We start from the raw sequence: 27,871 nt of genomic DNA, 5'->3' as shown, positions 1-27,871 counted from the left end.
ATCACAGTCTTCAGACACCAGAATTAAATATGTAAATACCAAGTTGGAGAAACAGCTTAAAAAGTTTAAGAAATCCAGAGCAACAGGATTCCGCAGAGGACAGGCCTGCCAGTTGGGGTGGGGGGAGACAGGTTGGAAAGAGGAACTCCGCTCTGAAAAAACAACGTTCAAGTCTCTCGCAGTGGAGGCGTCCCGAGAGTCGCTGGACTCCGAACCGGCGGGTTCTCCCGAGAGCCCCGCGGGTGGCGCGCAAGGCTGCGCGGCAGCCGGCGGCTCTCCGGGAAGGCTCGCTCTAGGAGTTGGGAGTGACCGGCCGGCCGGCCGGCCTGCCTCTCCCGGAATTTGTGACGTGCCGGACAGCGGTGGTAACAGAGCCGGGTCGTCGGGGCGGGGGTCTCCCAGGCCAAGAGCCCCGATGGGATGGGGAAGGGGTGGGGAGCGAGGCGCCCCCGAGCTCCGGGGCTCCGCGCAGCATTAAAGTGAGCGCCGAGTCAGCGGGGGCGGCGGCGGCGGCGGCGGCGGCGGCGGCGACGCGGGGCTGGCGCCGGTACGGCCGCGAGTCCCAGCACGCGCCTAGCTGCTGTGGCCGCGTTGGCGGCCCGCGCGCCCGGCTCGCTGAGGCCGGGCCACGCCCCCGAGGGGTGGAGCCGCGGCCGGGGGTGGGGCCGAAGCTGGCGGCGCCCAGGCGTGGGGCGGGGGTTGTGACAGCAGCTGCGGCGGCGCCGGCGGCGGCGCCTGAAGCTGCTGCAGCAGAGGCGGAGGCTTCTCCTGGGCGCGTCCGGGCCGCTCAGCCGGAGCCCCAGCCCGGAGACGCCGGGCGGTGCGCTGGGTGCTGCGGCTGCTGCCCGCCGGCCGCCGCCCGGGCCCCAGCTGCCACCCGGGCCCCGGCCGCCGCTCGCGCCCCGGTCGACCCCGCCCGCGTGTGTGCCCCAGCCGGGACGCCACCCCCGGCCGGGTCTCCACTTCTCGGCCGCACCTCCCATGACAGCGCCCGCTCGAAGATGGCTGCGAAGGGCGCGCACGGCTCCCACCTGAAGATGGAGAGCGAGCTGGAGCGCTGCCGCGCCGAGGGCCACTGGGACCGCATGCCAGAGCTGGTTCGGCAGATGCAGACGCTAGTCGTGCCCGGCGGCGGAGGCGGCCGGCGAGCCAGCCCGAACGCAGTGCTCACCTCTGTGGACACCGGTGAGTGAGGGAAGGAAGGGGCCGGTTCACAAGCGCGGAGCGCGCGAAAGGCGCCTCCTCCAGGAAGCGGGCCCCGACTGCGTGGGGCCGGCGGTGGCTGCTTTCGGTATTACCCTTGCTACAGTGCTGGTCTTAGGAGCAACCAGGGTAGTAAGGAAGGTTCTTCTGCCCAAGGAGAAAACTCACATACAGGGTGCTTTGGGGAAAAGAGAGAAACGGCTTTTGCTCTCTGCCCTTTTGGATCATGTGGGCTGCTCGGACTGCTGTGAAATGGTGGTTTCGGCACGCATCAGACTGGGGCTTAGGCCGGACTCTTGCGCCGCCTCTCCAACCCCCATTCCGGTTCCTAAACTCCGTCAGGTGAAGGCTGTGCCTGTCTCTCCTTGCCCTCCCCCTCTTTCCCCCAAGTCAAATTGACGGCGAAGCTCTGTGCACAGCCGGTATGATTGGGGGCTTGACGAGCGCCAGGGTGGAGTGGTGGAGAAGTGGGAAAGAGGCCTGGTAAGCCTCAGTTTCTTCTTCTGAGTTCTGGCTGGGGACGCATCTAGCCCTGGCCGTCTGTGGCTTTAGCAGTAGGGCTGGTTTGGCTGGGCTGGGCTCTTGTGCTGGGGCGGGAAGGCACCCTGATGTGGCAGTGGGGGAACACCGCGCCCCAGTCTCCAACCTCCAACCTGTTCCTGGTGCCTTCAGCTCAGCCTGGAGAGACCTCCCTGAGCCCTCTCTTTGTGCGCGGCCAACTTTAGAGCCTTTGTGGAAGGAGGCAGGGAGTAAATAAATACAGATATAAAGAGTTTTAAAGACTGCCCAGCCTGTGGAAGGCTCTGTGAAGAGACAGAATGATAACGATAATAGTAACAGTAATAGTAACTCGCTCACTCACTGTGTGCAGGTGTACTAAGCACTGTAATCAACTCAGTTTCTCCCAGCAACCCCATGAAGCAGGTACTCTTGTTTGCCACTTACGGGTAAAGAAACTGAGGCACAGAGAACTTAAATAACTTGATCATCCAGCCAATAAGTGGTGGAACCAGGATTTGAACCCAGGTTTCTGAATACATCCTTTTAACCACTTGCACCATTACCTCTCCAAGAAGTATAACACAAAATCCCAGCTTGAAGAGTTGACAAAATGGATGGGAAGGCAGAGGGGCGATCAGAGGGCAATTGTGTTAGATTATGGTGCTTAGAGGAAGAGGAGTTTTCAGGAAGCAGCAGAACTGGTACTGGCCTCTAACTGGTGTTGGGAAGGGCAGAGTATGTTTGCCCAATGAGGAGGAAGGATAGATGGACATTGAGGGGGCTAGGTGGCAGGGATGGACAGTCGGTTTGAGGCTTTGAGGTAGGTCTGAGCGTGGCAGTGAGGGGTAGTGGCCAGAGCTAAAGATGCACGTTTGGGAGAAACTGATGAGACCCCGCCTTCCATGGAAGGACAGATACATTTCAGGTTCCCCTCTGTCCCCTGTGTGGGGTGATGTGGTGGGGTGGGGCTGGTGAGGGTGGAATGGAAGATGACCCATGCAGAGGGCACTGGGGCCTGGTCAAGGTGTGGGAATCTGGGTGAGGTTGGCAGCGCCACAGAGAAGCATGCTGGGCCCAAGACAGTAACCAGGGCCGCCTAGAGTCTATCCAGGGCTTTACTTCCTAAGCTGTTCTTCAGAGGTCTCAAGGAGGTTGAGTAATTAATTCCTTGGTATTCTAGGATAAAAGGGTTTGGGGAGCCAAAAAAGCTAAGTCATTAGACCTAACAGATTCAATATTGTTAAACTGATCTTTTTTAACTGCAGGACTTCTCAGAGCCTTTATTATGCTCACCTGTGTATGATGTTCAAGCCAAGGTTAGAGTATAAACACCACATTTCTCAAATAAAGACTTTATTTGGGAAGGATTCTATGAAGGATTATTGGGAAGCACTGGTATGGCATAGTTTATAAATGGTATGGTATAGTTATAAAGTGCTGCTTCTATTTGAAAAAACTTGTTTTGTAAACAGCCCTGTGGGGAGGGCAGGAATTATTGTCCCCATTTTAGGCATCAAGGCCCAGAAAGGTCACATAATGAGTATGTGGCAGAGACTGTACCCAAACCGGAGTCCCTGACACCAGGTCTACTAGTGACAGAGGGAGGAGTGTGGAGCCTGGGTTGGCTTCACTGTGGGAACTGACCAGCACAAAGAGGGAGGCTAAGGTCAGTGGGGTCTCTCCTGCCAATTTTGGGGTTTGGTCCTATGAGCGATTTTCTCCCATTGTTATTTCCAGATACATTTATCCCAGAACGCACACATGCCTGCACGCACATGCACACACAGACACACACAAGGAAGGAAAACAAATGACTCCCGAAGCCCATGCTTAGGGCATTTTTTGGATTGTCTGCTATTTTGGTTCTCTCTCCACTGGGTTCCTTGATCACTGGAGGGATTAAGGTCCTGTTTTTTGGGTTTTTTTGTATTTTTTTATTGTGGTAAAATAAATACACATAACATTTGCTATTTTAACCATTTTAAAGTGTACAATCCCAGGTATTAAGTATATTTACGATGTTGCATAAACATCACTGCTGTCTAATTCCAGAACTTTTTCATCATCCCAAGCAGAAGCCCCATACCCATTCAGCGGGAACTCACTATTTCTGCCCCATCCCCCCTTCCTGACCACTGATCTTTCTGTCTCCATAGATTTGCCTCTTCTGGACATTTCATATAAATAGGATCATACAGGACGTGGCTAAGGGCCTGTTTTTTGAGGGGGTGTGGATACTGAGCCCCCTGCAGCCCAGGAGGGAGATTCTTAAAAGTCCCACCTGGTCTGTTAGACTCAATGACCAGAAGCTTCAACATAATTACATAATTTGGGAGAGGTGAGGAAGGTGCTGAGGGAGGAGGACGAACCCCAGCTGAACGCTATTTTACAGACTGAGGCCCTGCTGTATCTGTGGGATTTCCCAAAGAAACGAACAATAGCCCCCAGAACATGGGTTTCACTCCAGGGAGCGGAAGGGGAAGACCCAGCTGAAGGAGGGGGACCTCTTTCTGGTCTGGTGGGGGTAAAGGATCAGGAGATGCTCCCGCAGAAGGGGCCCCCTTTTCCTGTCTGGGGAGGCTGCTCCCCACCACCTGCCCAGGGGGAGGGTGTTTACTACTGTTTGTACATTTTCTTTCAAACTCACATCCGGTTTAGATTTGGTCAGGATGGAGCAGGGGAACCCCAGAGGGTGGCTAGCTGTGATGAGTTTTGTTCACATAAAAACAAAGAGCCGCATCCAAGTGGTTAAAAAAAAAAAAAACTTTATTAAGAAAAATTTCCAAAACGTCAAAAAAGTAGAGAGAAAAATGAATCCCATATACCCATCAACCAGTGTCAGTGATCACAAACTCATGAATAGTTTTGTCTGAGCTACACCCTGGGCCATTTCTCCCCCACGTTGCAATATTTCAGTATGTATTTATTAAACAAGAACTCTTTTGAAAAATAAAACTACCATATTTTTATTACACCTCCCCCTCATCTAATTATTTAATTTTACAGTTTGTTTGCTAGAATGAGGATCCAAATAAGGCCACACATTGCATTTGGTTAATGGGTTGAATCTTTCTTTTATCCCCAACATTTTATTATGAAAATTTCAAACATACAAAAAGTTGAAAGAATTTTGCGGTAAACACCTGTATTCCCACCAGCTAGATTCGAATATTCTTTTACTATACTTGCTTTAATCACATCTGCTACTCTCTCCATCCATCTGGAGTCTCTCCTAATCTGTAGTCATCCCCTATCTTTTTTTTTCAATTAGTGATTTTTTAAAAAAAAACTGGAGATTGTTCTGAGCATTTTTTTTCAGTTGAAGTTAGCGAGAGTACGTTTGAGGCATGTGGCCTCACTAGTTTTGCCCTCTTTCTCCTCGTGCCACGGTTAGAAGGTCCCAGCCCTTTGCAGTCCTGTGAAGTGAGCAGCTGCAGAGACCACCATGTCCCCATTTGACCCAGTAGGGAAGGGTCTGGTCTGAGCACCTGGCCTGCCAGCTGGAACCACCTTTCCTGACTGAATTGGCAGGTGGAAGAGTGGGGAGCACTGCCCTGCAAATATGGGTTCCGGGGAGGAAGCCGGTATCCTTGAAGTGGGTCCCTGGGAACCGGCACGCTGCGAGAGGCCTGGAGAGGGGTGGGAGTGGAGAGGAAGCTAGCCGGCAGAGGCCTCCTAAACAAGGTGGGGAGACTGGGCGGGCCACGAAGTGGGGACTTGCTTTGGGCCTCTGCTAAGAGCAGAGAGCTGGGCTGGGCTGCCAGAATCAGGAGCCAGGCTCCCAGAGTCTGTTGCACTGTCCGTGAGGAAGGCCTTCCTAATGCCCCAGCAAGGGAAAAGCTGGAACACTTTACCCAAACCAGGATAGGGAGTAGGTTTCGGACAATAAGATGATGAAAAGCAATCTGTTTTACCTTTGGAGAAGGATAGGAAAGCCTCGATCCACCTGGATTCTTATTTAACAACTGAAAACCTAGAACTTTTCATTCCAAACTACCCTTCAGTTCCATAGACTGACCAGTTGAGAACAGTGGGATGGAAAAAGTGGAGCAGGGAGGAGAGTTGGACAAGGAAGAAAAGAAAGTAAATTCCCGATATCTACTTGAGTGTCTACTAAATGGAAAAACAGAGAGACTGAGTTGGGTGTGAAGAGGGAGGGCAGAAAGGCTCTGGAGAAGGATCCGGAGTGTTAATCTACAAAACAGTCTGAAACTCGCAAGTGTGTGACAGTGAGAACTACTCTTATTCCTGCCCTTGGAATTACGATTAGCTTTTAACCTACTGTTTGCAGCTCTTAGACTGTTCTTCATTTCCAAACTGTCAGAAGCTCTGCTCTGCGTGGAATGTGGGGAAGAGGGACTGTTCTTTGGCTGTGTTACGTTATGTGGGTTGTGACCATAACAACATTGCATCTTTATTGTCATCTATAAAATGGGAATAATTTCTACCTATCAGGGCTGTGCTGATTAAATGATACTATATAATAAAGTACCTGGTACTCAGTGGGCCATCAGCAAATACCAGCCCCCCTTTTTCAGTAAAAGGCACTTTTGAAGTTTAGAGCAGTGCTTCTCAAACGGTCTGTGGTGAAGTCTCAGTTTTATGTTCTGGTTTTTTTTTTAGATTCCCAATCTGTTGTGTTCCGATACTTTCTTAAAATACATAAACTGATACCCACTCCCCCCACCACCAATTTTTTAGTATTTGATTCGACAGTTATTCTGTCACATGGTTGTCAACGTTTCTGAACATATACTCTATATTTGTGCACTCACCCCGCGGGACTGGGTCACGAAGACGTACAGACCCACCCCAGTCCACGGACCACACTTTGAGCAGCGTGTGTTCAGAGGACATTTTGAGGAGAGGTGTGGGCCCTGAGGAGTATTTCAAGATTGAGGTTTGCCTAGAAGGAAGCTGGTTTCTCTTGGCATGAAAGGAAAGGAACCCTAGGGAGCTCTGGGCTGGGTAGCTGGGTGGCGGAGGCGGGACCCGGTGGCCAGAAGGCTGGGCTGCAGACTGGCACCTGCAGACCGCGGGGCGGGAGCTGTGTGCATTGCTGCACCTGATGGCAGAGGGGCGGGACCAGCCGGGCAGGCGGAGCCTGGGGAGGGATGAGGTTCCCTGGGAAAGAGCAGGTTCATAACTCTACCTCAGGATTTACAGATGCAAAACAGATTAGAAGGGGACCGCCAGTTGCCAAGTGGCCCACAGCTCAGGAATGCTGCTCAGGCACCCACTTCTAAGCAGCCCACTCCCCCTCCTGGCTGAGATTTTGGAAACGTAGAAGATTCCTTGTATTCTTGGGTCAATTTAAATTTTATTTTTGACTAGGTGATATATTCACATGGGTCAACCTTCCAAAGGTACCCAAAAGTAACGAGTGAAAAGCCTCCCTCCATCTCTGCCCCCGTCCCTGTAAGGTAGAAAAGTTAGCAGATGTTTGTGTTATCCTTTTACATATTTTCATGCATAAACACACAGTGGTCCACTGTGTGTGCTCTACTTTCTAATCAGTTTATCTTGAAGTTCATGTCATGACAGCCCATATAGAGCCTCCTCATTCCTTTTTATGGTGGCATGGTGTCCCTTTTAATGGATATATCATGCTTTATTTAATCAGCCTTCTGTTGATGGACATAAAGTTTTCTCTGGTTTTCTGCTATTATAAACAAAGCTGCAGGAATGACCTTATGTGTTGGTCGTTTTACACATGTTCGAGGACATCTGTAGGCATGGGATTGCTGAGTCAATGGGGATGTGCAAGAAATAATTTTGATATATGTCACCAAGTTGCCCTTTGTAGAGGTTCTACCAACTTCTGTCCCACTAGTGATGGATGATAGTTTGAAACATCATTTTTGGCCATTTCCTCCTAATGTTACTTTTAGAAATCATGAGGTAGGTAGCAAAGGATGGGCTGCTAGGCTGTGGCATCCTCAGAAGGAACATCTCCTGTGACTGTTCTCTGGGATCTGGGCTTCCGGGATGCTCTCTGTGGGGAATCTCCCTTACGAAGAGAGACCATTATTCAGGGACATGCAATTTTACACCTGTGGCTTTGAGTTGTGAGCAAACTGCAGTGGTCCTGAGAGTAAGGAGTGAGTGGCATTCTGAGTAGGTCTGAGAATACCATCCTGGCAGCAGGAAGAGCACTAGAGGACGTGGGATCGAGCACATGTTCCTGGAGGCATTTTGGGTTTTTTTATAAATTTATGTATTTTATTTTATTTTTGGCTGCATTGGGTCTTTGTTGCTGTGCGGGCTTTCTCCAGTTGTGGCGAGCGGGGGCCACTCTTGGTTGTGGTGCGCGGGCTTCCCACTGCAGTGACTTCTCTTGTTGCGGAGCATGGGCTCTAGGCGCGCGGGCTTCGGTAGCTGTGGTGCACGGGCTTGGTAGTTGTGGCTCGTGGATTCTAGAGCACAGGCTCAGTAGTTGTGGTGCACAGGCTTAGTTGCTCCGCGGCATGTGAGATCTTCCTGGACCAGGGCTTGAACCCATGTTCCCTGCATTGGTAGGCAGATTCTTAACCACTGTGCCACCAGGGAAGCCCCCCTGGAGGCATTTTGGATGAGCACAGAACTCCCTGAGCCTCAGGGCTTCCCCATGGGGGAGTGGAAAGGATCCCACTACTCAGCAACTGTTTACTGGGTGCCTGTATTAAGTGGTCCTTGCTCTGTTCAAGGGGGACAGGCCAGGAGCCAGTCACCAAGCAGAGCCACCCAAGGCGGTCCTGAAACCACCCTCAACCTCAAACCCTGCATCCTGAGCACCTGGATCCCATCCCACTCAGGTCGTCCCTGCTGTAGGTAGCAGGGATACAGTGGCTCCAGGATTGCAGTTTTCAGTGCTGTGGGGGAGACAGCAAATTAAACCAAGCAATAGGAAATCACTAGCCAAGGGGTGAGGTCTGTGGACGAGCTAATGTGTGCGGGAACTCGAGAAAGTGCCAAGGATTGCCGTGCTACACCAGTAAATCTGCTTCTGGCCTTAACTCTCCTTGGTTGCTAGGTTATCCTTGGGTCATGCTAAAATACCTTAATAACAGAGAAAACCAATTCTGCTACATGGAAGATAGGAGCACCTGACAATGTGTTATTAAGCCACCTTGTATATTTTTCCTCTTCAGTTGTTTGGAGGGAATTCCTTCCTTGTGTAAGAACTTATCACCTTGGAGCATGGGTGTGACTTTGTCCCTCATTTTTTTTTCCTTTTTTTAAATTTAATTTAATTTAATTTTGAATTTTATTTATTTTTTATACAGCAGGTTCTTATTAGTTATCCATTTTATACATATTAGTGTATACATGTCAATCCCAATCTCCCAATTCATCCCACCACAACCCCCCACCACCACCACTTTCCCCCCTTGGTGTCCATACGTTTGCTTCTCTACATCTGTGTCTCTATTTCTGCCCTGCAAACTGGTTCATCTTTACCATTTTTCTAGATTCCACATATATGCGTTAATATATGATATCTGTTTTTCTCTTTCTGACTTACTTCACTCTGTATGACAGTCTCTGGATCCATCCACATCTCAACAAATGACCCAATTTTGTTCCTTTTTATGGCTGAGTAATATTCCATTGTATATACGTACCACATCTTCTTTATCCACTTGTCTGTCGATGGACACTTAGGTTGCTTCTGTGACCTGGCTATTGTAAACAGTGCTGTAGTGAACACTGGGGTGCATGTGTCTTTTTGAATTGTGGTTTTCTCTGGGTATATGCCCAGTAGTGGGATTGCTGGGTCATATGGTAATTCTATTTTTAGTTTTTTAAGAAACTTCCATACTGTTCTCCATAGTGGCTGTATCAATTTACATTCCCACCAACAGTGCAAGAGGGTTCCCTTTTCTCCACACCCTCTCCAGCATTTGTTGTTTGTAGATTTTCTGATGATGGCCATTCTAACTGGTATGAGGTGATACCTCATTGTAGATTTGATTTGCATTTCTCTAATAATTAGTGATGTTGAGCAGCTTTTCATGTGCTTCTTGGCTATCTGTATGTCTTCTTTGGAGAGATGTCTATTTAGGTCTTCTGCCCATTTTTGAATTGGGTTGTTTGTTTTTTTTAATATTGAGCTGCATGAGCTGTTTATATATTTTGGATATTAACCCTTTGTCCGTTGATTCGTTTGCAAATATTTTCTCCCATTCTGAGGGTTGTCTTTTCGTCTTGTTTATAGTTTCCTTTGCTGTGCAAAACCTTTTAAGTTTCATTAGGTCCCATTTGTTTATTTTTGTTTTTATTTCCATTACTCTAGGAGGTGGGTCAAAAAATATCTTGCTGTGATTTATGTCAAAGAGTGTTCTTCCTATATCTTCCTCTAAGAGTTTTATAGTGTCCGGTCTTACATTTAGGTCTTTAATCCATTTTGCATTTATTTTTGTGTATGGTGTTAGGGAGTGTTCTAATTTCATTCTTTTACATGTAACTGTTCAGTTTTCCTAGCACCACTTACTGAAGAGACTGTCTTTTCTCCATTGTATATCCTTGCCTCCTTTGTCATAGATTAGTTGACCATAAGTGTGTGGGTCTATCTCTGGGCTTTCTATCCTGTTCCATTGATCTATGTTTCTGTTTTTGTGCCAGTACCATATTGTCTTGATTACTGTAGCTTTGTAGTATAGTCTGAAGTCAGGGAGTCTGATTCCTCCAGCTCTGTTTTTTCCCTCAAGATTGCTTTGGCTATTCGGGGTCTTTTGTGTCTCCATAAAAATATTAAGATTTTTTTGTTCTAGTTCTGTAAAAAATGCCACTGGTGATTTGATAGGGATTGCATTGAATCTGTAGATTGCTTTGAGTAGTATAGTCATTTTCACAATATTGATTCTTCCAATCCAAGAACATGATATATCTCTCCATCTGTTTGTGTCATCTTTGATTTCTTTCATCAGTGTCTTATAGTTTTCTGAGTACAGATCTTTTACCTCACTAGGTAGGTTTATTCCTAGGTATTTTATTCTTTTTGTCACAGTGGTGAATGGAATTATTTCCTTAATTTCTCTTTCTGATCTTTTGTTGTTAGGGTATAGGAATGCAAGAGATTTCTGTGCATTAATTTTGTATCCTGCAACTTTACCAAATTCGTTGATTAGCTCTAGTAGTTTTCAGGTGGCATCTTTAGGATTCTCTATGTATAGTATCATGTCATCTCCAAACAATGACAGTTTTACTTCTTCTTTTCCAATTTGTATTCCTTTTATTTCTTTTTTGTCTCTGATTGCTGTGGCTAAGACTTCCAAAACTATGTTGAATAATAATGGTGGGAGTGGACATCCTGTCTTGTTCCTGATCTTAGAGGAAATGCTTTCAGTTTTTCACCATTGAGAATGATGTTTGCTGTGGGTTTGTTGTATATGGCCTTTATTATGTTGAGGTAGGCTCCCTCTATGCCCACTTACTGGAGAGTTTTTATCATAAATGGGTGTTGAATTTTGTCAAAAGCTTTTTATGCATTTACTGAGATGATCATATGGTTTTTCTTCTTCAGTTTGTTAATATGGTGTATCACATTGATTGATTTGCGTATATTGAAGAATCCTTGCCTCCCTGGGATAAATCCTACTTGATCATGGTGTATGATCATTTTAATGTGTTGTTGGAGTCTGTTTGCTAGTATTTTGTTGAGGATTTTTGCATCTATATTCTTCAGTGATATTGGTCTGTAATTTTCTTTTTTTTGTAGTATCTTTGTGTGGTTTTGGTATCAGGGTGATGGTGGCCTCATAGAATGAGTTTGGGAGTTTTCCTTCCTCTGCAATTTTTTGGAAGAGTTTGAGAAGGATGGGTGTTAGCTCTTCTCTAAATGTTTGATAGAATTCATCTGTGAAGCCATCTGGTCCTGGACTTTTGTTTGTTGGAAGATTTTTTTTTTTTTTCTGTGGTACGTGGGCCTCTCACTGTTGTGGTCTCTCCCGTTGCGGAGCACAGGCTCCGGATGCACAGGCCCAGCAGCCATGGCTCACGGGCCCAGCCGCTCTGCGGCATGTGGGATCTTCCCGGACCGGGGCACGAACCCACGTCACCTGCATCGGCAGGCGAACTCTCAACCACTGCGCCACCAGGGAAGCCCTGTTGGAAGATTTTTAATCACAGTTTCAATTTCATGAGACTTGTGATTGGTCTGTTCATATTTTCTATTTCTTCATGCTTCAGTCTTGGAAGGTTATACCTTTCTAAGAATTTGTCCATTTCTTCCAGGTTGTCCATTTTATTGGCATAGAGTTGCTTGTAGTAGTCTCTTAGGATGCTTTGTACTTCTGAGGTGTCTGTTGTAACTTCTCCTTTTTCATTTCTAATTTTATCGATTTGAGTCCTCTTGCTCTTTTTCTTGATGAGTCTGGCTAAAGGTTTATCAATTTTGTTTATCTTCTCCAGAACCAGCTTTTAGTTTTATTGATCTTTGCTATTGTTTTCCTTGTTTCTATCTCATTTCTTTCTGCTCTGATCTTTATGATTTCTTTCCTTCTACTAACTTTGGGATTTGTTTGTTCTTCTTTCTCTAGTTCCTTTAGGTGTAAGGTTAGATTGTGTATTTGAGATTTTTCTTGTTTCTTGAGGTAGGATTGTATTGCTATAAACTTCCCACTTACAACTGCTTTTGCTGCATCCCATAGGTTTTGGATCGTTGTGTTTTCATAGTCATTTGTCTCTAGGTATTTTTTGATTTCCTCTGATTTCTTCAGTGATCTCTTGGTTATTTAGTAACATATTGTTTAGCCTCCCTGTGTTTGTCTTTTTTAGTTTTTTTTCCCCTCAATTGATCTCTAATCTCATAGCATGGTGGTCGGAAAAGATGCTTGATATGATTTCAATTTTTTTAAATTTACTGAGGCTTGATTTGTGACCCAAGATGTGATCTATCCTGGAGAATGTTCTGTGTGCACTTGAGAAGAAAGTGTAATCTGCTGTTTTTGGATGGAATGTCCTATAAATATCAATTAAATCTATCTGGTCTATTGTGTCATTTAAAGCTTGTGTTTCCTTATTAATTTTCTGTCTGGATGATCTGTCCATTGGTGTAAGGGAGATGTTAAAGTCCCCCACTATTACTGTGTTACTGTCGATTTCCTCTTTTAGAGCTGTTAGCATTTGCCTTATGTATTGTGGTGCTCCTGTGTTGGGTGCATGTATATTTATAATTGTTATGTCTTCTTCTTGGATTGATCCCTTGATCATTATGTAGTGTCCTTCCTTGTCTCTTGTAACATTCTTTATTTTAAAGTCTATTTTATCTGATATGAGTATTGCTACTCCAACTTTCTTTTGATTTCCATTTGCCTGGAATATCTTTTTCCATCCCCTCACTTTCAGTCTGTATGTGTCCCTAGGTCTGAAGTGGATCCCTTTTAGACAGCATATACATGGGTCTTGTTTTTTTATCCATTCAGCGACCCTGTGTCTTTTGGTTGGAGCATTTAATCCATTCACATTTAAGGTAATTATCGATATGTATGTTCCTATTACCATTTTCTTAATTGTTTTGGGTTTGTTTTTGTAGGTCCTTTTCTTCTCTTGCATTTGCCACTTAGAGAAGTTCCTTTAGCATTTGCTGTAGAGCTTTTTCGGTGGTGCTGAATTTTCTTAGCTTTTGCTTGTCTGTAAAGCTTTTGATTTCTCCATCAAATCTGATTGAGATCCTTGCAGGGTAGAGTAATCTTGGTTGTAGGTTCTTCCCTTTCATCACTTTAGATATACCGTGCCACTCCCTTCTGGCTTGTAGAGTTTCTGCTGAGAAATCAGCTGTTAACCTTATGGGAGTTCCCTTGTATGTTATTTGTCATTTTTCCCTTGTTGCTTTTAATAATTTTTCTTTGTCTTTAATTTTTGTCAATTTGATTACTATGTGTCTTGGCTTGTTGCTCCTTGGGTTTATCCTGCCTGGGACTCTCTGCACTTCCTGGACTTGGGTGGCTATTTCCTTTCCCATGTTAAGGAAGTTTTCTACTATAATCTCTTCAAATATTTTCTCTGGTCCTTTCTCTCTCTCTTCTCCTTCTGGGACCCCTATAATGCAAATTTTGTTGTGTTTAATGTTGTCCCAGAGGTCTCTTAGGCTGTCTTTATTTCTTTTCATTCTTTTTTCTTTATTGTGTTCTGCAGCAGTGAATTCCACCATTCTGTCTTCCAGGTCACTCATCTGTTCTTCTGCCTCAGTTACTCTGCTATTGATTCCTTCCAGTGTATTTTTCGTTTCAGTTATTGTATTGTTCATCTCTGTTCATTTTTTAATTCTTCTAGGTGTTTGTTCTTTAATTCTTCTAGGTCTTTGTTAAACATTTCTTGCATCTTCTCAATCTTTGCCTCCATTCTTTTTCCAAGCTCCTGGATAATCTTCACTGTCATTATTTTGAACTCTTTTTCTGGAAGGTTGCCTATCTCCACTTCATTCACTTGTTTTTCTAGGGTTTTATCTTGTTCCTTCATCTGGTCCATAGTCCTCTGCCTTTTCATTTTGTCTGTCTTTCTGTGAATGTGGTTTTCATTCCACAGGCTGCAGGATTATAGTTCTTCTTGCTTCTGTTGTCTGTCCTCTGGTGGATGAGGCTATCTAAGAGCCTTGTGCAAGCTTCCTGATGGGAGAGACTGGTGGTGGGTAGAGCTGGGTGTTGCTCTGGTGGGCAGAACTTAGTAAAACTTTAATCCGCTTGTCTGCTGATGGGTGTGGCTGAGTTCCCTCTCTGTTGGTTTTTTGGCGTGAGGTGACCCAGCACTGCAGCCTACCTATTCTTTGGTGGGGCTAATGGTGGACTCTGGGAGGGCTCACACCAAGGAGTACTTCCCAGAACTTCTGCTGCCAGTGTCCTTGTCCCCATGGTGAGCGATAGCCACTCCCTGCATCTGCAGGAGACCCTCCAACACTAGCAGGTAGGTCTGGTTCAGTCGTCTATAGGGTCACCGCTCCTTCCCCTGGGTCCCGATGCACACACTACTTTGTGTGTGCCCTCCAAAAGTGGAGTCTCCCCTTCCCCCAGTCCTGTCGAAGTCCCGCAATCAAATCCTGCCAGGCTTCAAAGTCTGATTCTCTGGGAATTCCTCCTCCCGTTGCTGGACCCCCAGGTTGGGGAGCCTGACGTGGGGCTCAGAACCGCTAGTGGGTGGACTTCTGTGGTATAAGTGTTTTCCAGTTTGTGGGCCACCCACCCAGCAGCCATGGGATTTGATTTTATTGTGATTGCACCCCTCCTACCATCTCATTGTGGCTTCTCTGCTGTCCTTGGATGTGGGGCATCTTTTTTGGTGAGTTCCAACATCCTCCTGTCAATGATTATTCAGCAGTTAGTTGTGATTCTGGTGCTCTTGCAAGAGGGAGTGAGCGCACATCCTTCCACTCTGCCATCTTGAACCAATCTCTGTCCCTCATTTTCTTTTTTTTTTTCTTTTTTTTTTTTTTTGCGGTACGCGGGCCTCTCACTGTTGTGGCGTCTCCTGTTGTGGAGCACAGGCTCCGGACGCGCAGGCTCAGCGGCCATGGCTCACGGGCCTAGCTGCTCCACGGCATGTGGGATCTTCCCGGACTGGGGCACGAACCCGTGTCCCCTGCATCGGCAGGCAGACTCTCAACCACTGCGCCACCAGGGAAGCCCTGTCCCTCATTTTAAATTCTGAAATTCTGGACTTGTTCCAAGTCCTGGGAATTCCACCTCCTCAAACACTGAACTACAGAAAATAAACCCAAGGGGGCAGTTTGTGCTGTGACCATGGTAGAATGTGTGTTTTTTCTTTAAAGGCTATTTAAGTGCATAGAAACTATGTCTTTATTTTCTCAGATCCGAGCCATTCAAGTGCTGGGTTGGGGGTGGTTGGGTGGGTACAGGGGCATGTACCAGTCTCCACATCTGCCATGTTCAGGGGACTACTGTCCTCACGTAGCCACTCTGATCCCTCCCCTGTTTTCCAGATGGCTTTGGGAAATTGCTCCTGGCCGAGGCCCTCCTGGAGCAGTGTTTGAAGGAGAACCATGCCAAGATAAAAGACTCTGTCCCTCTGCTGGAGAAGAGTGAGCCGAAGATAAATGAAGCCAGAAACTATCTGAGCAGTATCCTTAATCACGGGAGGCTGCCGGTAAGTTGTAGACCCCCCACCCACCCAGCCTGGATCTGTCTCTCCTCTCTCCTGCCTCGTCTCTGCTGTGAGGACCTTCTGGGGTCATTTGATCACCTGAGCAGCAAGTTTCCCTTAAGGGTTGGCCTGCCCTGTTCAATACAGTAGCCACTAGCCACATGGCTTGTCCAAACTGAGCTGTGCTGTGAGTGTGAAACACACACTGGATTTCGAAGACTTAGTGCAAAACGCAGAAAGAATATAAAAGAGCATCAATTCTTTATATTGATTACATATTCAAATTATAATATTTAGAATATATTAAATAAAATGTATTATTAAAATTAATTTTACCTATTTTTACCTTTTTTAATGTGACTAGAAATTTTTACTAGAAAAATCTAAATTACACTTGTGGCTTGCACTTGTGGCCCAAGTTATATATTTCTATTACACAGCATTTGGTTGACCTAGTTTGTACCTGGTCCTTTGGCTTCTTTGAGGATCTCAGGGAAATAAAACCTCAGTGAATGTATGATCTAGTTGGAAACAGGCAAACATTCTGAGTTGGCTAGCAACGGAAGCACTCCATAACATGGCAAGCCAGTTGGAGTCCACGTGCACTTATTGAGCAACTACTATATGCAAGGCACTGAGGGGCAGTATAGAGGGAAGTACAGTTACAGCTTTCTTTAGACCTTTACTGCTCAAAGCATAGTCCACCCACCTGCAGTATGGGCATCATCTGGGAGCTGGTTAAGAATGCAAAATCTGATTCAGAACCTGCATTTTAACAAGCTCTCTTGATGATTCTCAGGCACTTTCAAGTTTGAAACTGTTCTCAATTACCATGTATCCTAAACTATAATAGAAATATGGGTATGTCATTAGAGACCCAAAGGGGAAATGATTTTTCAAGAGATGTTCCAAAGTAATATATTTCCTGACTTAAATACTTTATTGCAACCTACTATGTGCAAGGCATTGTGTTATGTACTTTGAGGGCAATAAAGATGAGTCCAGCATGGACCCTGCCCTCAGGGAGGTTGCAAGGCTACTGGGAAGATAGTCCTATTAAAAAATTATTCAGGGTGTACTGTGACACATGCTACAGGAGTAGCATACATGGGGAGGCAAGTCTGAGGGGGACACTCCCTGGGGTGAGGTGGGGAGTCAACTCAGGATTATGGTAGTGCTGGAATTGGACCCATCTGGGGGCTGGACTTTGAAGGAGGTTAGGATATGGACATACACAGATAATACAAGGCATTCCAAGCTACGGAAGCAGTGTATAATCAAAGAGCTCCTCTTAGAAGAATTTCCTTAAAGTATGTCAGTTAGCAAGAGTGTAAGGGACTGGTGTGTAATTGGTGTAAAGGGACATTAGGGCGAGAGAGTGGGACTGGAACAGCAGGCCAAGAAGTGGGGGGCATTTTCTGTAAGCAGTGTGGGGAGACTATACTGGAAGTTTAAGGTAACTGCATTTAGACTCCTTGACAGGGATTATTGTAGCTCTGGGAGGTTTTGTCTCGGATTAAAATAGCTGCTTGACCCTGAGCCTGTCCCCTGATATCCTGGGCCCTCCAGTTCCTCATCTGCCAATCAAAATGGTTGGACTTGATTGATGGGTCTCAACCTTTTCCCACCAAGACCCTTTTAATTTTTTTCTTTCCAGTAGACTCTATTATATATTTAAAAATTCTTTTTTTTTTGAGAGTTTTGGGGTGAACTTGATTTTCTTTTTTTTTAAAATTAGTTTCTGCTTTATAACAAAGTGAATCAGTCATACATATACATCTGTTCCTATATCCCTTCCCTCTTGCGTCTCCCTCCCTCCCACCCTCCCTATCCCACACCTCCAGGCGGTCACAAAGCACCGAGCTGATCTCCCTGTGCATGCGGCTGCTTCTCACTAGCTATCTATTTTACGTTTGATAGTGTATATATGTCCATGCCTCTCTCTCGCTTTGTCACAGCTTACCCTTCCCCCTCCCCATATCCTCAAGTCTATTCTCAAGTAAGTCTGTGTCTTTATTCCTGTTTTACCCCTAGGTTCTTCATGACATTTTTTTTTCTTAAATTCCATATATATGTGTTAGCATATGGTATTTGTCTTTCTCTTTCTGACTTACTTCACTCTGTATGACAGACTCTAGGTCTATCCACCTCATTACAAATAGCTCAATTTCGTTTCTTTTTATGGCTGAGTAATATTCCATCATATATATGCACCACATCTTCTTTATCCATTCGTCCAATGATGGACACTTAGGTTGTTTCCATCTCCGGGCTATTGTGAATAGAGCTGCAATGAACATTTTGGTACATGTCTCTTTTTGAATTATGGTTTTCTCGGGGTATATGCCTAGTAGTGGGATTGCTGGGTCATATGGTAGTTCTATTTTTAGTTTTTTAAGGAACCTCCATACTGTTCTCCATAGAGGCTGTACTAATTCACATTCCCACCAGCAGTGCAAGGGAGTGCCCTTTTCTCCACACCCTCTCCAGCATTTATTGTTTCTAGATTTTTTGATGATGGCCATTCTGACTGGTGTGAGATGATATCTCATTGTAGTTTTGATTTGCATTTCTCTAATGATTAATGATGTTGAGCATTCTTTCATGTGTTTGTTGGCAGTCTGTATATCTTCTTTGGAGAAATGTCTATTTAGGTCTTCTGCCCATTTTTGGATTGGGTTGTTTGTTTTTTTGCTATTGAGCTGCATGAGCTGCTTATAAATTTTGGAGATTAATCCTTTGTCAGTTGCTTCATTTGCCAATATTTTCTCCCATTCTGAGGGTTGTCTTTTGTTCTTATTTATGGTTTCCTTTGCTGTGCAAAAGCTTTGAAGTTTCATTAGGTCCCATTTATTTATTTTTGTTTTTATTTCCATTTCTCTAGGAGGTGGGTCAAAATGTATCTTGCTGTGATTTATGTCATAGAGTGTTCTGCCGATGTTTTCCTCTAAGAGTTAGATAGTTTCTGGCCTTACATTAAAAATTATTTTTAAAATAAAAATGGCTCGGGCTTATTGTAAAAAAAATTCACTAAATAAAGAGTTTGAATAATAAATACCTCCTTGTTTCCACCCCTACCCCCATGCCCACTACCATCCCCAGAGTTGAGTGCTGGTCACCATTTGGTGTGAATCCCATATGCTTTCTTTGTGCATTAACAAACACACAAACACATGTGTGGAGCTTTCTTTTCTTATTAGTCATAGGATTCATATTTGTCAAGTTGCTCTTTTGCACTGAAAACTTTCACTTGAAGCTTTCTGCATGCCAGTACCTCATTCTTTCTATTGGCTGAGTGCTATCCACGTGTATTATTGTGAAAACTATTTTGTCTACCATATCACATTTATTAAGTACAAATTTTACCATGCTTGGGAGTTCTCTGGTGGCCTAGCAGTTAGGATTCTGGGCTTTCACTGCTGTGGCCCGGGTTCAACCCCTGGTCAGGGAACTAAGATCCCCCAAGCTATGCGGTGCGACCAAAAAAATAAAATTAAAAAATGGGGCTTCCCTTGTGGCGCAGTGCTTGAGAGTCCGCCTGCCGATGCAGGGGACACGGGTTTGTGCCCTGGTCCGGGAAGATCCCACATGCCGCGGAGCGGCTGGGCCCGTGAGCCATGGCCTCTGAGCCTGCGCGTCCGGAGCCTGTGCTCCGCAACGGGAGAGGCCACAACAGTGAGAGGCCCGCGTACCGCAAAAAAAAAAAAAAAAAAAAAAATTAAAAAATGGCTAGCAGTTAATTTAAAAAATTTACCAAAAACACAACAGCAAAACCATACCATCTTCTATAACCATCACTCCATAAAAGAAAAAACAACACTGAAACACAAGACAGATGTGCTTAAGAATTAAGGGTAACGTTTTAAATAGTATAACTTTAGCTTTAGAAACATTCACCACACTGTCCTTAATTTTCTGCCAGCTTGGTGGAAGCTCTGTTGTCAACCGTCTTTGATCCACCAGGAACCACTCTGAGCTACACCCTGTCATCTTGCCCTGAAACGTGTCCTGAGCTTAGCTGCCCTTTTCCCCCTTTATAGTAGGACAGGATAATAATAATAATTACTCATGGCCTGTGTTTATCTAGTTCCTTTCTAAAGAAAAGTTCAAAGCTGTTTTCTGGACTTTGCCCTATTAATGCTCTTGGCATTGCTGTGCTGGGAGTTGAGGGGTGGCTGTTATTTTCTCACCCTCAACAATGGGGAAAACCAGGCCAGAGCAGGGATGAAATGTGCCTGTGGCTTGAGACCAGGGGAGCAGGCATGGCAGAGCTGTTGCTCAGCTTGAGGGACTGTGGACCACATGCTTCTGGGGGTGTGTGATCTGTGGCCCTGGCCCAGGGTGTAGGCAACCTGTTTGGGGAGACTAGCAAATCCCCTTGAAAAATTCAGCCTTTGAGAGTTAATCACTAGTCAACAGGTCAGGCATGCAGGGGCCCAGTGGGTCCACTTGGTAGAGACGTTGTAGGAGGTCAGCAGAAGAGAGCTATCTGGTAGTCAGGGAGGCTTCTAGGAGGAGGTGGGCCTGAGCAAGGCTCCGAAGGATAGAGGAGGATCTGGATAGACCGAGGGGAAGGGAAGGCTCTTCTAGATGGGGGCTTTTGTGAGCAAAGGAAGAACGTGTATTTACAAAAACCAAAGACCAGTGAGGAAGGAGAATTTGGCTTTGCCGTGTTCCATTTCTCTTCATTGGCTTCTGAGAGGGCAGTAGATGGCGAGGAGTGGTGGACGCCTCCCCTGGGGTCACAGGTTCCCCAGACTCTGCTCTCCCTGCAGGGAGTCAGGGGCAACACCTTCCTGTTGGTGACAGAGGCCGGGGTGCTGACCAGCGCTGCATCTCCTGGGAGCTCCGTGGACAGAATTGATGCTGTGTGGCAGGGGTGGCGCCCAGAGCCTGGCCAAGAGGGTGGTGGGTCGGCTGAGCACAGACATGGCGGTGGAGTGGCCTCAGAAGGTGGGAGCTCTGGGCTCACGTCCAAGGCCAGGACTCTCAGGCAGGTCTGACCACACGTCCTTGGGCTCTGAGGGAGGCCCTAAGAGTCCTTGTATGGGGTGGAGATTTGGGCGTAAGCAGCACTTGATCAAGTAGGGGAAAGAAAACCGGTTTGAATGCAGGCACTTGATTCTGATGAGATGAGGGCAGTGGCCTCATGGGCCTTCACTCTCCTCCTGTCTTCTGTCCATGCTGCTGCTGTGGCCGTCTCCCCGCAGGGGTTCTGCTGCTTTGAGTGCAGGCTTCAGCTGCCTCACCTGCAGGACTCTTTCCAAGGCCTTTCACCTAGTTATATATTTGTACATATATGCATATATGGAGGAGCCCCCTAGTTATATAAGCTTTAGGCCCCGCAAAACTTGGCTGCGCCCCTGACTGCCCACTTGTGTTAAGAACAAGTGCCTGAACTGAGTGCCAGCCTTGGGCCGAAGCTTCTGGGAGCTTCAGGAGAGAGGAGTCAGGGCCAGTCTGCAAGCTGCCTGCAGTCTAGTTGGGGGCATAAAGTACACGCGCATGAAGCAATTAGGGACTCGTATAAGAATGTCACTAACAGAGGGAGAAAGACAAATACCGTATGCTAACGCATATATATGGAATTTAAGAAAAAAAAAGAAAAGTCATGAAGAACCTAGGGGTAAAACAGGAATAAAGACACAGACCTACTTGAGAATGGACTTGAGGATATGGGGAGGGGGAAGGGTAAGCTGTGACAAAGCGAGAGAGAGGCATGGACATATATACAGTACCAAACGTAAGGTAGGTAGATAGTGGGAAGCAGCCACATAGCACAGGGAGATCAACTCGGTGCTTTGTGACCACCTAGAGGGGTGGGATAGGGAGGGTGGGAGGGAGACACAAGAGGGAAGAGATATAGGAACAGATGTATATGTATAACTGATTCACTTTGTTATAAAGCAGAAAGTAACACACCATTGTGAAGCAATTATACTCCAATAAAGTTGTAAAAAAAAAAAGAATGTCACTAAGAGCCACTACATAGGCCACAGACTGCAGGTGTGCAGAGAGGGGAGCTGTCCACATGTGTTTGAGGGTCGGGAAGGCTTCCTGGAAGAGGAGGGGAGTTCTGAGCAGGATCGTAGGCAAACCCTCATGGCTCGGTGAGAAGAGCGTTCATTCTCAGGTCCCCAGTGGGGGAGGGGCCGGGGTCTCTGGGGCAGGACCCTGCTGATGTGGTCCTTGGCCTTTCAGCCGCAGTACATGTGTGAGGCCATGCTGATCCTGGGCAAGCTGCATTACGTGGAGGGCTCATACCGAGATGCCATCAGCATGTACGCGCGGGCCGGGATTGATGACATGTCCATGGAGAATAAGCCCCTGTATCAGATGCGGCTGCTGGCGGAAGCCTTTGTCATCAAAGGTAGGTGTGAGCACCGGCCAGGTCTCCCCACCACTGTGCGCAGCTCATTACACTCTGGCCCCCATGTGCCGGGAGCGGGTGGCAGCTGCAGGGCAGCAGTGCTGTGTTGAGGGTGGGCCTGCAGGGCAGCGTTTAAGGTACTTAACCCCCGGGAGTGCCCAGGCACTGACCAGCCAGGTGGATGCCAGGGTAACCAACCACATCAGCACATGCCGACTGACGGCAGGCGCCCGGCGGGATGTCAGGTCAGAAGACTCAGGTTCCTGCCCTGGCTCTATCGACAGATAGTCACCTGACTGTGTGCCCTTGGGCATATAGCTCTTCACCTTTCTTGGCCTCAGTGGATTTACCTGAAAGACAGGGTTGTAATACCTGCCCTCACATGAACAAGAGGAATCAGTTGTGTAACCAGGGTGAGAAGGGCTTTAAAGGCGTGCCACCCGTTGTTAGAGTGGCACTAGTGACTGGCGTTGGCTACAGATCAGGTGCTCGATGGCACAGAGCAGCCTGGCTCTCCTCAGGTATTTGCTGGGCACCTGCAGTGAGCGGCCCAAGGAGGCAATGCTGGGATCCTGTGATGGGCAGGTCAGAGCCAGTTCCCAGGGCGAGTGATGCTGTGGTGGGGAGCCAGGCACACAGGGTCAGTGATACAGGAATTTCATCATGGGCGCTGTGGATGCCCACCTGGGGAAAGAGTGCCCTTGAACTGACCCTGAAGGTGTTACATGGCAGTAAAAGCCCTCCCCCAGACTTTGTGCTTCAGGCTCCTTCTTCCCTGGATCCTTGAATCCTGGGATCACGAAGCCTGAGTGGTGGCTTTTGGTGGCAGTGAGGTCCCAGGAGCCCCTCTGTCCACACTGTTGCCAGGAATCTTGGATGTTTGATCATCTCTTTATTCCAGCACAAACCAACCCCCAGAGAAAAGTCTAGAAACACATGTGACCCTGTGGGGATTTGGTGCCTGGCATTGATAAAGTATTTGTCACCTTCTTTTCTCTTATAGATGGGGACATTCTCCCATCTTATATACAGGGAAACTGAGGCCCAGAGAGGGGATGTACCTTACCTGGAGTTACCCAGAGATTTGTGGTGGATCCAGGATTGGAACCTCTACTCTCTGACATCGGCCTTGGACTATGAGTCCCCACTCCCACGCCTCTGTGTCCTTTGGGTCCTGGGAGATTGACTGTGACGTCTGTGCAGGGCACAGCCTCCTTTAACCATGGCCGATGGGGCTTCTTAAGAGCTGTTTGTCCACCTGTGGGTCCCTGGGTCCCTTTCCCCACTGAGAGACTGTTCACACAATCCCAGGAAATCTGCTGAGATCTTCCCCCAGACAGACCTGGTGCCAGCCTGTGGGAGGCAGGTGCCCATCTGGGCCAGTCCAGTGTGTGGGGTCTTCTCCCTTTGCTCTCTCATCCTCCTGCTCTGTGCCCCCGGTACAGGCTGGTCTTGGGGGTGATCTTCATTTGGCATTTGGTGATCTTCTTTCTGGCCTCTTGGAAATCACTTATGCCATGGACTCCCGAACCTAACACCCTTTCTTAAGGCTCCTTTCCGGCACTTTTTCCTGTAGACCTGGCTCGGTACCTACTGCTCCCTGTCTCCTGCTCTCTACTCTTTCCAGCACGCCTCCAGCTTCTTGGGGGAACACAGGCCCGGTGGTCACAGGTGCTGCAGGGGAGGTAAGGAGCTGGGTGTCCCTGGTGTGGGCTGCTCGGTCATGGGCTGTACTGGCTCCCCACCCCCCACTGACTGCACTAGGCTTCCCATTTGCTTGCCTCGTCTCTGCCTGTCCTCCCTGTCCTGTCGCAATGCCTGCGCCCTGCTGCTCAGCATGCTGAGGTTCATCTGACCCTGTGTGTGCTCGAGACTGTCCACGTGGCCTCCAGGGTGTGCATGGTGTTGATTTTCCTGGGTTTGGCGGGCCCTGGTGTGGCTCCCAATGCAGAGAGTAGGGGATGGGGATGGCTGGTCATTGGTCCTGACTTCATTTATGAGCATGGGGCTTGTCTTAGTCTGCTAGGTTGCCATAACAAAGTATCATAGACTGGGTGGCTTAAGCAATAGGAATTTATTTCTCACAGTTCTAGAGGCTGGGAAATCCAAGATCCATGTACCAGCAGTGTTGGTGTCTGGTGAGGGCTCTCTCCTTGGGTTGCAGATGGCTGCCTTCTTGCTATGTCCTCACGTGACCTTTCCTCCATGGGTGCTCATGGAGAGATCCCTCTCTCTTTGCCTTCTTACAAAGCCACTAATCCCATCATGAAGTCCCCACCCTCATGACCTCATCTAACCCTAATTACCTTCCAAAGGCACCACCTCCAAATACCATCACATTTTGGGTTAAAGCTACAACATATGACTTTGAGGGGACACAAACATTCAGGCCATAAGAAGAATGGGGGCAGCAGCCTGCCACAGAGTTCACGGAATAATAACAGATATTTATTAAACCCTCCGTGCCAGGTATGCCCTCGTTCAGCCCACACAGTAACCCCCCTCCCTGAGTAGGTGTTCCCTTCATTCCCATGTTACAGCCCAGGAGTTACGAGTAGAGAGGTGAAGGGACTCTTGTGGATTTCACTGGAATTGGCAGAGCCAGGATTTGAACCCAGGCAGCCAGAGCTTGTAAACACCCCTTGATGCTGCTGCTCAGAATTCTAGACTGAAAGGAAACATAGAAATGATCTAGGCCAATTCTCAGGTTACAGATGAGAAAACTGAGGCTGGTGAAAGTGAAATGTAAGTTAGTTTGTATGTGAACCAGAATGCCACCAGGATGCCACCAGGCTGCCTCTTTTCAGGCTCTGGCAGATGCCAGGTGGCCTCCTGCGGGAGCCTGATGTGCCTTCTCCACAGTACTCGGCCTGGCTAGGCCATTACATCTCAGCTCATTTATCATCTTGCATTGTATTCTGCTCCATGGTTCCACTTGGTGCCTTCCAGGGGGGCAGGGAGTTGAGTTCTCAGGCACACCTGGTTGGCGGGAGGAGGGCGGGGCAGTGTGTCATGGTGGGAGGGGACTGAGCTGCCAGGCCTGGAGGCTCAGTGGGGGCTTGTGTATGGGTGTCTCGAGAGCAGGCTCTGGGTCTCTTCGCCCACAAAAGACATACTCAATGCACCTGCTTTCCCCTTCAGAGCAGGGAGACCTGGCAGGGTGTCCTCTGGTGGGTCACTCACAAGGACTTGACCTTGCTCTGAAGTCGTGGGGACATGGATTAGACCAGAAGATGCTTTCTGATTCCCAGGGAGGGCTTCAGACACTGTCTCAGGAGCTTGAGAGAAGGGGGCAGTTGAAGCAGTCGTGGGTTTCTCTTGCTTGAAGTGCAGAAACATTACGTGCACATATTTATATATTGCTTGGTGGGGAGGTGGGTGATATATGACCCTCCAACTTCTCCAAGGGGAAAAAGGTTATTGTCCATGTCAAGTTTGTTTAGAAACAATATGAACACCACAGGTTTTTCACTAAGATAGAAAAATAAAATAGCTTCACTTCCCTGTCTGAGCGAACTGTCCCCCAACATCACAGCTGGGCTCAGACTGACCTGGTCCTGCCAGGAGCAGAGGCCTAGATTTTAGGGCCTCATTTTGGCCCCCGGGAGGTGGGCTGGGCCCTGTTGGGGCCTCTGGCTTTGGAGGAAGAACTCCCTCTCCCCAGGTCCTGCCTCTAGCTCCTGGCTGCCAGGTTAATGGGTCTGGCCTGGCCTGTGGCTAGCTGCTCCCAAGTCACCTGCCGGCCCTGGCAGGGCTGAGGGCCCTTCTCCTGCCTAGCACAATCCCCCATTTGGTCCCTCCTCCCCCAGTCTTCCAAGCTCCTCTGGTATACCTGACATCGATGGTGTACCCAGAAACTTGAGGCGTGGACCCTTCGCCTCTGGAACCTGAGCGTATGATTGTCAGGGACGTGGGCGTGGTAAGGGTGCAGGATTATCACATGTGCACCACCCAGGAGTCTAGAAATGTAGACGCTCAGGCCCCTCACCAGATGTACTGAATCAGAATTTACATTTTAACAGCATTCCCAGGTGACGTGTATGCACCTTACAGTTTGAGAAACACTGCCCTGGAACTCTGGTTTAATAAATATTGATATTTGTTGGCTGGTGGGTTAACTTTCAGTTGATCTCTGTAGAATGGGAGGGAGTTGTTATATGCCCACTGTATGGATGGAGGAACTGAGGCTTGCCCACGATCGTGCAACCTGTGAATAGCAGAGCTTGGTCTGGTGGCCAGTGGTTGTCTCCCAAGCCTGAGTCCTGCCTATGACAGAGGACCCCTCCAGAGGGGTTACCTCTGAGATGCATTCGCACAGACAGAGGAGGGTATGGGACGTCCAGGAGCCCTGAGAAGGGAGAGGTAGGTTCCTGGCACTTACTGCAGAGCCTGGGGGCTGGCCAGGATGGATGATGCCTTTGGGCACTGTCATTTTGCCCCTGAGGGTAGCCCAGAGGGGGCCCTAAGTGGGCCCTGGGGACATGGGGGACTCTAGTAAGGTTAGACCCATAGCAGGGTTCTTTGGGGGGTCCTGGAGGAATCGGGCCTTTCCCGGGCCGCAGCCTTAGCTCCTGATGGGGTCCGATTTTCCTGCCCCTTCCAGCGCTGCCTTCAGCAGGTGCTGAGAACTGCCAACTCCAATTGTCTGATTTGATTCTCAGCCGTCTCTGTTTTGATTTGCCCCACAGGCAAAAAGGGCCTGTTTGCAAAGCTGTGTCATTCCGAACAGCTGCCGGGAGTGCAGTTTGCCCCTTTCTGTAGGCCTTACTGTGGGCCCCAACACAGGCTAATTACCCTGAAATGTTCTACCAGATATCCTAAAGCTCCAGCCTTCGTGGCCCAAGGTCTCGCCTCAAGACAAAATAGGCTACATTTCAACTGGCATTGCTGCCGCCTTGTATCTGGAATTCCGGTTTCTTAGCTGAGAAATGGCAAAATCCTCACTCCCATACCTGACCTCAGCTCAGCCAGTCCTGCATTTCAGGAATTGTTCCTCCGACATCATGCTTCTAGGGATTGGTTTCTGTATAATCAGACTTATGGTTGTAATGACAAAAATGCAACCCCAACTAGCTGGAAAAGCAACAACCAAAAGGGGGAGGGACTGAAAATGTACGGGCCTATGTAACTAGTAAGTCGTCCAAACGTAGCTGGATCCAGGGACTCCACGTGTTGTGGTCTTTCTCAGCAGCTCCAGGTTTACGTGGTCCTGCAGCCTAAACTCACAACCTCAGGAGGAGAGAATGCCTTGGGGAAGGTTCTCGTTGACCTGGTTTGGTCTCATGCCCACCCTGGAACCAATTTCAGTGACCGGCATCTAGGTGGCTGGTTTGGTACCCGGGGTGGGATTTCCCCACTTGAATCTTGTGGACCGAGCTGGAAGAATGGTTCCTCGAAGGAAAATCAGGGTGCTGTTACCAAAGTAGGTGAAAGGTATGCAGGGCAGAACCCCAGAGCTCAGACAGAATTGACTCTCCTTGGGTTACACCAGTAGTGACCAGGTGAGGATTTGAACTTGGCTCTCTCTGTTTCTGGCTTTGGGGCTCATCCCCGATGCCCAGGGAGTACTTGTTTGACTGACACGCTCTGTTCCGGAGAGGGAAGTGAGTGAGACCCAGCTAGCTGTGGCGCCTTCCCATGTGAGCTGGGAGGTGAGGCTGAACTTTAGGAGGAATCAGCTGCTGATGAGTGGAAGAGGTGCCTTCCAGGTAAAGGCAAATC

General features: G+C 47.8%; 1 protein-coding gene across 1 annotated transcript in view; it reads left to right on the top strand.

The window, feature by feature from the left end:
• Positions 1 to 721: 721 nt before the first annotated feature.
• TTC7A (tetratricopeptide repeat domain 7A) overlaps positions 722 to 27,871 on the top strand; it is a 123,180-nt gene continuing 96,030 nt past the window's right edge. Inside the window, exons 1-3 of the mRNA XM_081254250.1 lie at positions 722 to 1,185; positions 15,620 to 15,783; positions 21,982 to 22,150. Coding sequence (XP_081110376.1) covers positions 1,002 to 1,185; positions 15,620 to 15,783; positions 21,982 to 22,150 — 517 coding nt within the window. The 5' untranslated portion in view covers positions 722 to 1,001. The remainder of the gene's footprint in view (positions 1,186 to 15,619; positions 15,784 to 21,981; positions 22,151 to 27,871) is intronic.

The sequence above is a fragment of the Mesoplodon bidens genome, assembly GCF_964165515.1.
Source record: "Mesoplodon bidens genome assembly, chromosome: 14".
NCBI classification, from domain to species: Eukaryota; Metazoa; Chordata; class Mammalia; order Artiodactyla; family Ziphiidae; genus Mesoplodon; species Mesoplodon bidens.
This window is presented reverse-complemented; position numbering and strand designations above follow the sequence as displayed.